Source organism: Channa argus, chromosome 9, assembly GCF_033026475.1.
Source record: "Channa argus isolate prfri chromosome 9, Channa argus male v1.0, whole genome shotgun sequence".
Taxonomy (NCBI): domain Eukaryota; kingdom Metazoa; phylum Chordata; class Actinopteri; order Anabantiformes; family Channidae; genus Channa; species Channa argus.
In genome coordinates this window covers 27,962,322-27,974,709 of record NC_090205.1, presented here as the reverse complement: position 1 = coordinate 27,974,709, position 12,388 = coordinate 27,962,322, and the positions used below count along the sequence as shown (strand labels likewise).

Sequence of the window (12,388 nt, the reverse complement as noted above, 5' to 3'; positions counted from 1 at the left end):
ATGGTGCACAGCAGAGAGTTAGGCATCGTTTATTCCAAAATAGAAAGCTCTAAGGCAAAACAGACAAGAGAATAGTGAACAACGCGTCATAGAAAGCAAGACAGACTCAAGTGAGGAACTGAGAGCTCAACGAGGGCACACCCATAGTCTACACCCCCTGAGGCCGCAAAGTAACCATTTCAAGTCTTAATTTTATTCAAGAGGGATATAAACCAGATTACTGCAAATATTAAAAGACAACTGTTGCACAATACAACATTACAGATATTCAAACAAGAGGCACCCCAATTTGTGCAGCAATATCAACAAATTGATAAATTTCGAATCTTTCACTGCATGTGTCTGTGCTGACAGGGGACAGACATCCTTTAGGCTAGAAACAAGCTGGCTAACTTTCCAACTGCTCTGTTTTCAATGCAGTAGTAAGCATGTGTACATAAATAAAAGTTTAATGCGTGCAAACAGTCCACTACTTCTTATTGATGATAAGGTTCATATCTCACTGTGTGATACTGCCCTCCCACAGGTTTCCACCGGAGACCCTTGTGATTGTGTAACTAGCATAGTGTTCTGGATTGTGCATTTGAAAATGTGACACCTACGCTACTACTGTAAAATGATTAAAAGACAAAATGTATGGTATACACAATGTGGGTAAAACTGGAGCTGGATTAAAAAAAAAAGAAAATCAGAAATAACTAAGTTAACTCCTCAGGAAACAGACGCTGCAGTACAATTATTAACAATGTTTTACAGAACCAGAGCTGTTCTGCAGTTTAGTGTCTTTTTGACCAATTTCAACAAGGGTCCAACTTTCTTTCTTTTTGTGCTTCTTGGCAAGAGTTTTTTTTTAGAAAACAACATAGGTAAGGCCTTGTTAGTATTGTAAGTTTAAAACCAATTTAAATAGCTATTTCATTAGCATTCAATTTCTTAGAAAAATTCAAAGAACCCCAGAAAACAGGGTTGCTAGCTTTAGTTATGAATCTGTACATAAATATTCCTTACAAAACAGGAAAACACAAAAATGACACAAAAACAGAAATTTCATATGTTTGTATATAAAAATAAGCATCTCTCCTTTTTTTCCTTTAATCCCCAAACTCTGCACTTGGGCTCTGCTCACCCTGCAGGGGCCTCTTGTGAGAGCTGTGGAGTCAGTTGTAAGAGTTCCGCACATCTACTCAAAACACAAGCATGCAAAAAGTGACGACAAACCCTTACAGATACAACTTTAAAGTGTTGGCATCCAAAATGAAAACTGGGACAGGGGCAAAGAAAAAAAATGTTTAAATCATGAATCAGTCAACATTTAGTAACGGAGCATACAAACTTGCTTCGGGTGTTTTTAACACTTCTTTTTTTCTTGTATTTGTTTAATTTTCTCTTTTTGAGCTTAAATGTACAAAAAGTGCACTCGCCTACATCAACTAAATTATTTTAAAAAATGGTTTCTGAAATGAAACTTCTGATGTACACACACACACACACAGCATAAACCGCTGTTCAGCAGGGTGGAGGGTTGGAAGAGTGCAGGACCATTTCTATTACGTCCTGGAGTTTTGTGCTCTATGTAAACCTAATGCACCTGTTTGTACTATGAAGTGTTTGCAACAAAAAGAAAACACAAATGTCTTCTGTAGACCTATTTATGCATGTCTTGTGTGTACATGTAGATCAGTGTGTGAGGGGGTGTGTCCTCTACTGCAGTGAATCACTGTTGTCCAGGCCCAGCCCAGCCATGTCTGTGTCATCATCCTCATCTCTGCTGTCCCCTGACTCGTCTTCGCTGTGGCGCCCCAGCATCACCTGCTGAACCGCCAGCGTGGCGCCGTCTGATGTCAGGCTCTGCAGACCCTCTACGTTCATTGTCACCATCGTACCTGAGAACGAGTGGAATGAAGAAGGATTTGAAAGCCTCTTTCGAAACTTAAATTATCATAAAGAAACTCTTTTGCTTCCGTTTTCCACAAACCACTGTATTACACCATTGGCTCTTGCTTAAGGACAGCTTAAAAGTGAATGCATCATAAGCATTAATTAGTGAGGACAAAGTAATTGAACATCAGAGTTGTAATTAATAAATCCCCACAACCCCACAGTACAGGAGAACGTCCATGGTCTGGATTTGGTTGTTCCAAAAAGGTACTGTTTCTATTATTCACTCATCAGGGTGGTCAGTTAAATTCCTACTAATGTACAATTTTTTTTTACTTCACTGAGGAGAAAACTGACAAATAAGTAGTTTTCAACTAACAACTATATATTAGTTACTCACCCCATCCGTGTGTTAAAAAAAAAGAAAAAAGAAAAAGGTCTCTTCCAGAGTTCTTTCTATATTAATGTAAACTTCACATTTAGTCTCAGACACATTCATGTAGTATCCAATTTTTGGTTTCAAATTGAAACCTGTGCAAAAACACTGAGCTGGACAAGCATTAAAAACATTGTTTTTCATTAAACTGCCAATATATGTCTTTCAACTTCAACCCAAATGTACATAGAAAAACATTGCTACATACCATCAGGCATGGTAACCTGCTGCTGCGTGCCTCCTCCAGTGGCAATAGAGTCAGGCCAGAAGCGTTGCAGTGGCCGGTTCTGAGGGGTTTTCTTTTTGGCTTTGGGTGTCTCAGAGGAGCTGGCGTCCAACATGGGTTGCAGAATCCGTCTTCGTGCATTTATAAACCTGAAGAAACCACACAACTCTGTGATCGCCGAGGCTGGGATGTGTGTTTTTTTTTTAGCTTTACACTGCTTATTAAACTTCAGGCTCTGTCAGGCTGAAATCAAGTCATTGTCTCACCCTCAAATTTCCCAAAACAAGCAGCAAAATTAGTCAAATAAGGTGGACAAATAAAGATATACACAGTTACCTGTCTAAGATCGAGACTTTGACCCTAGAACACTGAATGCTTCTTGTGGCAATATTGTACTCAAGTCTAACAGAAATGTGTCCTCCACAGTGTTTGGGACCAAAAAACTTTCATTTATTCACTTACCTCTGCACTCCACAATTGTGATTTTTCTTTTTTTTTTTTAAAAAAAGGTAATGCTCAGTTTGATGCAGATAAGGCGATTAACTGTCCTCAAGACTGTCCATTTTCAAGGTTTGATGAACAAAAGATGCTGCTGAGAATTCCCTTATACAGTTATCACATTAAGATAGCACTGTATAAGGAGCAATACAATGCATCTGAGCCTCTGCGAACATCTGTGATGCCACAGAATGACAGGACAAACATTCCTGGTTTGGAACAAATTTTCAATGGGCAGTTACATTATACTGGCTTACTGGGCCACCCATAGTCTCTACCCCCTCAGTCCACAAACAAAGACCCTGAACTCACCAGTTGTTTACTTGCAGAAGTGTCAGGTTTGTCTGAGTGGCAATCTGTTTCTTTTCATCCTCTGTCGGATATGGGTGCTACAGAAGAGAGCAGGGAAGACACTGTAAGAGTCTGTGTTGTATTCCTCATTCCACAGGCAAAGGCTTGTTGCAAATAGACTCACCCCAATGTGCTGAAAGAGCCAGGAGCGCATGACATTGGTGGCATGTTTTGGTAAAACACCACGCTTGTTCTTGGTTGAGCTGTCGTCATGATTAAAGAGACTCAAGTCCTGGTGAAACTGTAGCTGAAGCTAGGAAAAAAACAAACAAATCTTTAGCCTCCTTTCTTATCCTGTTTCTCACTCTGTAAAGGTTTTAAACCTTCAATTACTTGCTAACATGGTTAAGAACTAAGTTCTAACAAGTCTAATCACTGCAAAGCTTATTCTAAACAGCAAACATGACAACATTTGTAATAGCAGTGGATAATACACAACACAGGAAATGTATTTATAGGTTCATTAGAGCTGAATAATAATTTCCCCATATGTTTTCCAGACTTTTTCTAGTCTTTTCAGCAGCATGACATTGACTGAGATGTACTACCTGATTGCTTTGAACACGTATTGTCCCAGGAGAAAGAGCCTGAGTAACCACCTGGCCCTGAGGAGTGACGACTGTAACAGGCTGATACACTGTGCCACCTGAAATAAACACACACACACACACACACCAAATCTGCTGAGTGCAGGCTACAGAAGGCTCTGACTAAAGTATCACACTGGTACATGACAACATCTCAGCTGCAGACACAATAGGACAGTACCTGAGGGAGGGGTTGTATGCCATGGTGACATACCTGCGACCACCTGTGTTGGGTTGACGGCTGTCACGGTAACATTCCCTTGCTGCAGGGCGGACGCTGGAACTACAATTTGACCCTGGGGACTGATGGTCCCTGAGAGAGAGCTGGGGGTCTGCATAATAAAGGATGAATACACAAAATGGTCCTGAGTGATATTATGATTATTTACCTTGTTTATGACTCTTTTAGTCATACTCTTTTAATATTTAAAGCATATTATTTATTTAATATAGTTATATCTTGTAGTGGGTTAGAGGGAAAAAAATGCCTTGATTAAAAAAATAACTGACTATTACAAAGCTTCAAATATTCACCTGTTGGTGATGCATGATGTTACACCCAAAATGTGTTTAGTGATGTGTACATACCTGAGTCTTGGTGGGTGAGAAGCTCTGGGCCTGGCCTTGCACAGGGGAGTATGGGCTTCCTGGCTCCCCACTCAACAGTGTCTCACTGTTCATCTTAGTCTTGAGACAGGCAATGTAACGGCTACAGAAGTCCTTACATAGGTCACTCACCTTCTCCAGCTCCAGCAGGTGGATTCTGAGCACCTGAATGGCTTTCACCATCTGGAGTACAGAATTAGAAAAAAAATCATAAAAAGATTCAATAAAATCTAGAAAATGGAAACAATGACATAAGTCCTAATCCATTTCATGTTAACATTATGTTTTTACTTTTTATTGATTATTCTATAATCTTTTTAGCTGTCTTATGGGGAGGCATCAGATTGACTAAGAGAAGAAGGTAAAACACTAAACATTGAGTTATATACTAGTTCATATATACACACAATTCTGTATCTGTCTCATGTTGGTTGAAGGGACACTCAATTTCAACTTGCCCCTGTGTGAGTTCAGCTACAGCATGACCTCAAGATAGGCTGTACCTCACCTTGCTGCTGAGGTCAGAGGTTAAAGTTCATTGACTAATGAGTGGGTTGAAGTTTCAAGTGTGTATTGTTCAGATTAATATCATGACCCTGTTTTTTGTGAGATACCTAGGAATGGAAACTAGTTGTCCTTCACCTGTTTGTGTTATAAGCCTAAACGGTCCAGCAAATAGTGAGTAACTCTGTGTGAGAAATTACTACTAGTTAAATGTAATTCTGTCAACAATGTATGATTCAAAGGATTTAATAAAAGTGTAACAAAAAGTGTAAAACAAAGATATCGTTGTATGACAAACACTGAACATTTATTAAATCCACGTTCCAAAGTTGACAAATTATTATCACAGAAAATGTTGAGATGATGAATAATAAATAAATGTATTCCACAGAACACATTACACAAATTAATTCCACAAAACATGCTAAGAAACCGTGTACCTCCACAGCTATATCATTGATAATGGCAAAGTACACTTATACATACACTTCCTAATTTAACTAACCTTAAAAAAAAAAAAAAACTACCGTTGGCTCTGCACTTATACAATGCTTTTCTACCTATTGGCACTCAAAGCACCTTACACTGCTTCTCATTCACCCATTCGCACTCACAATCACAAAAACACTCACACACCAACTGGGGAGCTGTTATGCAGCTGGCCAACACTAAGAGAGCAACTAAGTGAGGGTTCAGGGTCTTGCTCAAGGACACTTTGACGTGTGACTGGAGGATCTGGGGATTGAACAAACAACTGCAGGATTGGTGCTATAACCCATAAACATCATGACCAATCTCCTATGGTCTTCTTTTTTAGTCTTGATATGAACCTGGTGGACTACACCATATTCATCCTTTATTGTGTGATTTTGCCCATCACCCACGAGCCTCAAGGTCGTGACTCATCAAAAATGTCTCCAGGAACAATATTTAAACTGATTACAAGGTTCCATACCCCTCCATGGCAAGAGCCAGATGGAGGATTGAATATCAACTTGATGCCACTCTGGATCAGTGTGTTTTCTACGTTGGGCATGTTCCACTCTTCTGGAGTCTTTTTGAACTCTGACTCAGCCTCAACAATGTTTGTTTCGTTATCGGAAAACATTTTCAAAACCTGACCTCTTCTTGCAGTGAAGCGTCAAATAGCATTAATAAATTAATCCATGTCCAATGACGCTTCCACCTCTATGTGGAAAGCTCAGGTAGCCAGACATGTAAATATAATGCCATAACTTTCTGGTGGTTCATCAGGTAAGACCCTATTAAGTGGAAAATCTCCCATTTGTTGCCACCCAGTTGCTCCATGTCATCTTCGAGAAGTTCTACACTTTCTAAATACTAAGTTGGCATTTGGAATCCAGTACCTTTGACGTAAAGTAGACAAAACCCGGTTGCGACCACCATGGCCTATCCTTTTGTGGAATTGCTGCAATATGAACTGTGATACTCGATGATCCTTAGCCAGAATGGAAGGGTGTTTGGATTCCTCAGGCATGGCAGCACGGCTGAGCCTACCGCCTACATAGAGAATTCCACCTTAAAGCACTGGATTAAGTTTATGTTTGCTCCATTTCACTGGTTCTCCCTTTAGCTGAGCAGATTTCCTCCTGAAAATTCGTCCGCCGGCAGTGATAAATTATTTACGCCTCATCTTCTTTGAGTTCATCCAGTTAGGTTTTTCTTAACAAAAGTTGTTTTGTTGATCACCATTCATTTTTTTTTCATTTTGGGCAATAATTTCCAATAGCTCCTTTCTCTTTCTGGACAAAGTCAGAAGTGTATCCTTCAATCTGAGGAGCCATGCTACAGCCCTTTTAAAGCGTGTCAATGATGAATAGTACTTTTGTCAACTTTTGCATTGTGTGTCGGCTTTCTTCAGCTGCAAACGTCAAACTCTTGCGTTTCCCAATACAAAGGCTCTGTGAATCTAAATACTATTGTTTTGCTGGACTAAGTATGTTACTGTCCCGCAACTCTCCTTGGTAGCGTCTGCAAAATGACGCAGTTGAGCAGACACAGTCTGGCAAACATTTTCAGGCTTGAAACATCTATCAATTCCAAAGTCACTTAAAACTGCTCTGTATTCATTGGAACCACCTTTGGGCAAGATGTTCAGGCACAGTCTCATCCCATCCCAATCTCATCCTGCAAAGCTCTTGTGTAATTTTCCTGGCCTATAAATTCACAGGTGCAAGTATCCCCAGTGGATCATACACTGGGCTAAACATGGACAGAAGCCCTCTTCTAGTGGGGGGCTTGCTTTGGATAACAACTCTAAACTTGAATTGATCTGACTGAATACACCATTGCACAATCAATACCCTTTCCATTGGTAGAGCATTTTGTAGATCGGCTGCTAACGTCATTCACTTGTTACAGAGCCATTGTTTTAGAAGCCACCTAAACAGATGCACCTCCATCCTGTATTCTACTATCGGCTGACCGGTGTCACTATCTGGCCACCACAAGAACCTGAGTAGGTCAGCATCTTATGGCAGGACCTTTACCTGGTGGAATGTGGCTTCCATGTCAGCCACTATTGTCACAGGCTCTTGACTGACAGTAGTCAAGTGCTGGTAAGATTGGGTCCTTGAAGGAGCTGCTTGTTTAACGAGGTTCCCTGATATTACACAGAACATGTTTCACAAATTAAGTCCACAGAACACGGAAAGAAACCGTGTACCTCCACAGCTACACACTCAACTTTCCACTGCTACCTTGCTTCTCTCCCACTGTTAGCTCTAAAACTGCCCAAACAAAATTTTGTTTCCTTGAAAAGTGGTTAGGGAAACTTCAGAGGCAAACACTTCAAAGGCAGATATATGATGTCATTGATGACATATGCATACACTTAATTTACCTAACTTTAAAACACACTGACTATAGACAAAAACAAAAAGTAGAACAAATACAGAGAAAAATCCTGTTGGCTCATCCTATAAATGATCTCCCTCTCTATTTTTCGCAGTGAATTTATCCAGCAGTTAAAAGCTGACTGTTTAGTCTGTTCTGTTCTTTGAACTGCCAGCCTTATAAATTAGCCAAATATATGTATGCATATCTAAATATGTAGTTCCCAGATGAAACACTAAGGGAATGAGCAGGGTATCACAGGCAATGACATTTAATGCAAGAATAGAGAAACAAAACCTACAAGAAAAATAAATAGAACTGAGAATTTCTACCCTTCATACTGAGGGGTATCTCACCAAGTTGTCGAGTTCAGGGTCCTCACTAAAGAATGGCTTTCCTTCTTTCTCCTGACTGCGAACAAAGTTCTCTATGTCCACATCAAAGCTGGCTGAAGTAATGCAGTCAGAACTCAAAGTGGACTGTTCACACTTTTCAAATAGCAGGGCCAACAGAGGGAACAGGGGGTGTCTGTGAAAGTAGTACACACGCGCACACACATACACACAAACACACACACACAAGATCAAATAATTAATTTAAAGGAGCATATTAGTAATAGAACTAGGCTTTCAAAACACAGAAACCAGTAAGCAAAAGCTGTTCAGGGTATTAAAAACAAAGGATAATACAGATACCATAGAATGTCAAAATGAAGTGAGGACAAACTTTTGTACAGACTGATTGTTTTTCTTTATCTAATGTATGTTTATTTTAAAACACACAACTATAGCAATATAGGAATAGTGTAAACATAACAGTATTCAACATATATTAGCACATGATAAACCAATTTGAAATGCCAGAGAACAAAGTAAGAGTCATGGGAACCAAAAGTGTGATTAGATTTAGATTAAATTCACTAAATAACCACATGCAGAATTAGCTCTACCGATATATAGAGGCTTTGTCTGCGTCCATGGGTGTCTGCGGCTCGGTTGGTGCTGGGCTGGGCGCCTCTGCCAATGTACCCTCGACAAACTTTTGATCTGAATCGCTGTCCACCTTCACCACACTTTGCATCTGCAGAAAAAGGCCCCCCAAAAAAGGGGGGAATGCAAATAGTGATACAAACAGCAATACATAAACAGAAAAGGTAAACAGACAGGCAGAGAATTAAAAAAAAAGACATCATGTGAACATCAAGAGTAACTAAAGGACAAAGCTTTTACAGGGCTCTGCTTCAAAATTATTCCTTTGGGAAGTCATGAGGACAAGGTCTGAAAACACAAGAACATGATGATTGTTTACTGTAACATCAACAAATCAGAAAGATGTATTAATATTGTCAAGGGTTGTTAGACCTGTATCAACCACTACAATTTGTGTAATGTTACCTGTTTGGAGGTAACTTATTGTGGTTTCATTTGAAGACATTTCAGTCTTCAGACATTTCATCTGATTCGTAAAACTACTGTTCTACATCTGCAGTGGGCAGATATTTTGGAATGTGCCTCTGTTTTCTGTCATGCCCTTTGGGATCTTAACATTGCTTTGTAAGCAGAAGATGGCTAAATGTCTTCCAGAGAGTGCTGAGATAACACTTCCATATCTGATGTTATGACCTGATTAAATTTTGAATATAATCTTGTACCTCTAAATACCTGTCACCTGATACAAAAAAGAGACATATTAAAGTGTGACCCTAGCCTCTGCAAAGTTCTATTTCAGTATGTTTATTGATTAGATTCTTCTCGTTTCATCCACCACACATTTTCAAACTGCGCTTGCCAAGCAGCAACCCAGGGTCCCTTCCAGGAGCATAAATTCTATCCCCAACCATGTGTCTGAGACAAAAAACAAATTATACTGTGCACAAAGAGGCTAAGATATTAATTTGCTAAAGGTGTAAGATTTCTCATTTCTCATAGCTTTTTCTCAGCTCTTGACACCCCCAACCTTGGCAAAAGAATAAAAATATTTTGTAAGCAATTTACATAAGCACGGCAACATATGACTTACTGCACATTGCATCAGTGTCTCTTATACACGTCCCTTTTTTTTTGTCCTGCCACAAATAAATAAAATAGCCAGCGGATCGCTAAAACTTATGTTACAGCATTAAAAATAATCGTGTTCTAGTGTTACATGCATGAACTGTTTCCCTTTGCTTATTCAGGTGTAGACTTATATCACCCAGAAAATAAATGAATGTTCCATGGGCAAAGAGTAGAGAATAGGAAAGTTGTTGCCTGGTCTTTTTTACAGTAAAGTAACAATTAACTTTGGCAAACAAGCCAAATTAAGTGATGTCCAGCCAGTAGGAGAAGTTTTTTAATATGCAAGGTCAAACCAGATGTCTCCCTCTGACCCACCTGATGCTCTGCCTTTTGGTATTTGTCTATGGAAACCGACTGGGCTGCCATCACGTTCACTGCAGATGCTGCAAACACTGGGGCATTATAGAGACCGGGGACAGGTCACCAACCTACACAAAGCACATATAATTTCAGTTAGACTATCTTTAATGCTGGGTGTTGTCACAAAAGCTTGCAATGATGTAACTCTCCTGATGTCAGAGTAGGAGTTTTTTATTAGCCTTCTAAAATAAGCTGGTAGGCTTATGGAGGAATGAACAAGCTTAATTTCATAACTTACTACAAATAACGCATGAACACTACTGCAATACTTTAAAACACACAAATTAGAGTTGTGTAAGACAACGAATCAGGTCATTCACAACTATTGTGGAAAACTAATCTTAACTGTTCAGTGGTATATTACACAACTGGGCAAAACAAGGAAACATGATTGTACGCAAAAAGAAGACAAGTAACAAAGGGACGTGTTTAATGATTTAGATATTTATTTGTAAATGCTCAATAACGCACTAACATGTCTGTTCATACAGAAACATGAGGTGTGCTGTAACACTGAGCTTATGTTAATATCAAGTAACTGCTATTAACACACCCACCACTATATACTTAGCTTGTAGCACTGTTAGCTAATGAGACAGCAGTTGTGGCGACAAGGAGATTAAAATCAAGTTAAACTTAGTGCTAACATTCGCCAACTATTCTCTGCCCTGGGATAACGTTGGCGTTGACAAAGCAGCTGGATTTGAGTAATGCAAACGCTATGCCTTGTTTGGTCATAATGTTTAGCTAAGTAGCGTTAGCTTGTAACGCTAGCCCCACGTTCGCTCCAGAGCCCAATCTGAGGTTTACCTAAATGAACAATGGTCTGACCGAGCAGCAGCTAAAATTAAAAAGAAAGCTAACTGCAGATTTGAATGTTTATCATGCTGGTACAGTGCAACCAAAGCGCACGGCGCCGTATTTAGCAAGTGGAATCGCTGCCAAAAGACAAGCTAACCTAGCTAGCCAGGCACAAAAAAAGACCCCGCTGCGGATTGATCCGAAGCTAAACGTTTGCCCAAATACCAAGACCGCTTAAGTCGCTTTGGCGTTTTTAAACGAACATCATTAATCAGTATGCATTTCTTGTCAGCTGCGTACATTAATTCCACAACAATTATATTAAGAGGAAGTGTCTGCACACCAGGCTAGCCCGGTTGATACTCAAATCCTTCCCACATCAGTCAATCAATCAAGCGGGGACAGCTGCCCTCTACTTCCCCTCCCCTCCGCGCTAACTATACAACTGTCGGGCCTAGTTACTAGCTCTCTCGCCCTTTGCTTGTCCACAATCCTACTCTGCCCCCAAAACGCCGACATATTTTTTACCCCCCTCCCTTGTATACAGATTTTTTAATTCTTCCAGGAGCTCTGATGCTTCTGCTTCCCCTCCTAAAAACACCCTCTGCTGCCCTGATTAGGTCTGCGCTCCTCGCCCTGGGGCATTTTTGCGTGCGGCCCAGATTGTTTGATTGATAGGGAACGGAAAAAGAGGGATTTTGAGTGACAGCTTACCTGAGTGCCAATCTTCGTCACACTGACAAGCGGCTGCAGCAATCGGGACCCGCAGTTGTCGCGTTACGTCATCACGTAAGGGCACGCAGGGGCGCTCAGCTCATGAATATTTACCAGATGGGCGGAGATATGACGTCCTCCTGCCTTCTAGTCCCTCTGCACCCTGCTGTTTTTTTTTTTTTTTGCTTGGCATCCTTTACACTGCCCTCATTTAAACAAAACATCTATATATACCTCCAGCTTAACATTCTATTATGCATAGTGTCCTCATCCCCACATTAGCACTCCAACATAAAAACAGATGCTGATTGTTTACTCCTGGAAAAAAGCATGTGGCCAGGATAATTAAGACATCATGTGCAAGCAGCCAGGCTAAGGGAGTCAAAATTGTAATCATTAAAACAGAAACAGATATAAACCACTTGCACATTCAGCTCTATTCAAATGACCCCCCACGGCAGAAAAGCAGCATAAAATGAGCGTTTGATCTTTGCCTATCCCTTTATACAAGACA

At 40.2% G+C, this 12,388-nt stretch overlaps 1 protein-coding gene across 3 annotated transcripts; it reads right to left on the bottom strand.

The window, feature by feature from the left end:
- Positions 1 to 13: 13 nt before the first annotated feature.
- On the bottom strand, positions 14 to 11,972 carry pknox1.1 (pbx/knotted 1 homeobox 1.1). 3 transcript variants are annotated; one of them, XM_067515719.1, is made up of 11 exons: positions 11,875 to 11,972; positions 10,315 to 10,427; positions 8,892 to 9,022; positions 8,299 to 8,470; positions 4,565 to 4,765; positions 4,158 to 4,308; positions 3,938 to 4,035; positions 3,514 to 3,642; positions 3,351 to 3,427; positions 2,523 to 2,689; positions 14 to 1,883 (listed from the first exon to the last, which is right to left on the bottom strand). In XM_067515719.1, exons 2-11 carry the CDS (start codon positions 10,363 to 10,365, stop codon positions 1,702 to 1,704), a joined length of 1,359 nt encoding a protein of 452 aa, XP_067371820.1. In that variant the 5' UTR covers positions 10,366 to 10,427; positions 11,875 to 11,972; the 3' UTR covers positions 14 to 1,701. The 3 variants fall into 3 exon arrangements, with proteins under 3 accessions (XP_067371820.1, XP_067371823.1, XP_067371821.1); XM_067515722.1 differs by having other exon boundaries at positions 4,191 to 4,308; XM_067515720.1 differs by lacking the exon at positions 11,875 to 11,972 and adding an exon at positions 11,504 to 11,808.
- Between the last annotated feature and the right edge of the window lie 416 nt (positions 11,973 to 12,388).

Excerpts from the sequence above, each read along its gene's own strand:
- pknox1.1 (XM_067515719.1), bottom strand. The coding sequence starts at position 10,365 with ATGGCAGCCCAGTCGGTTTCCATAGACAAATACCAAAAGGCAGAGCAT. Across the intron at positions 4,766-8,298 it reads ACCCTGAACTCGACAACTTG|ATGGTGAAAGCCATTCAGGT; the intron begins GTGAGATACCCC and ends TCTGTACTCCAG. Across the intron at positions 2,690-3,350 it reads CTTCTGCAAGTAAACAACTG|GTTTATAAATGCACGAAGAC; the intron begins GTGAGTTCAGGG and ends TGGTTTCTTCAG.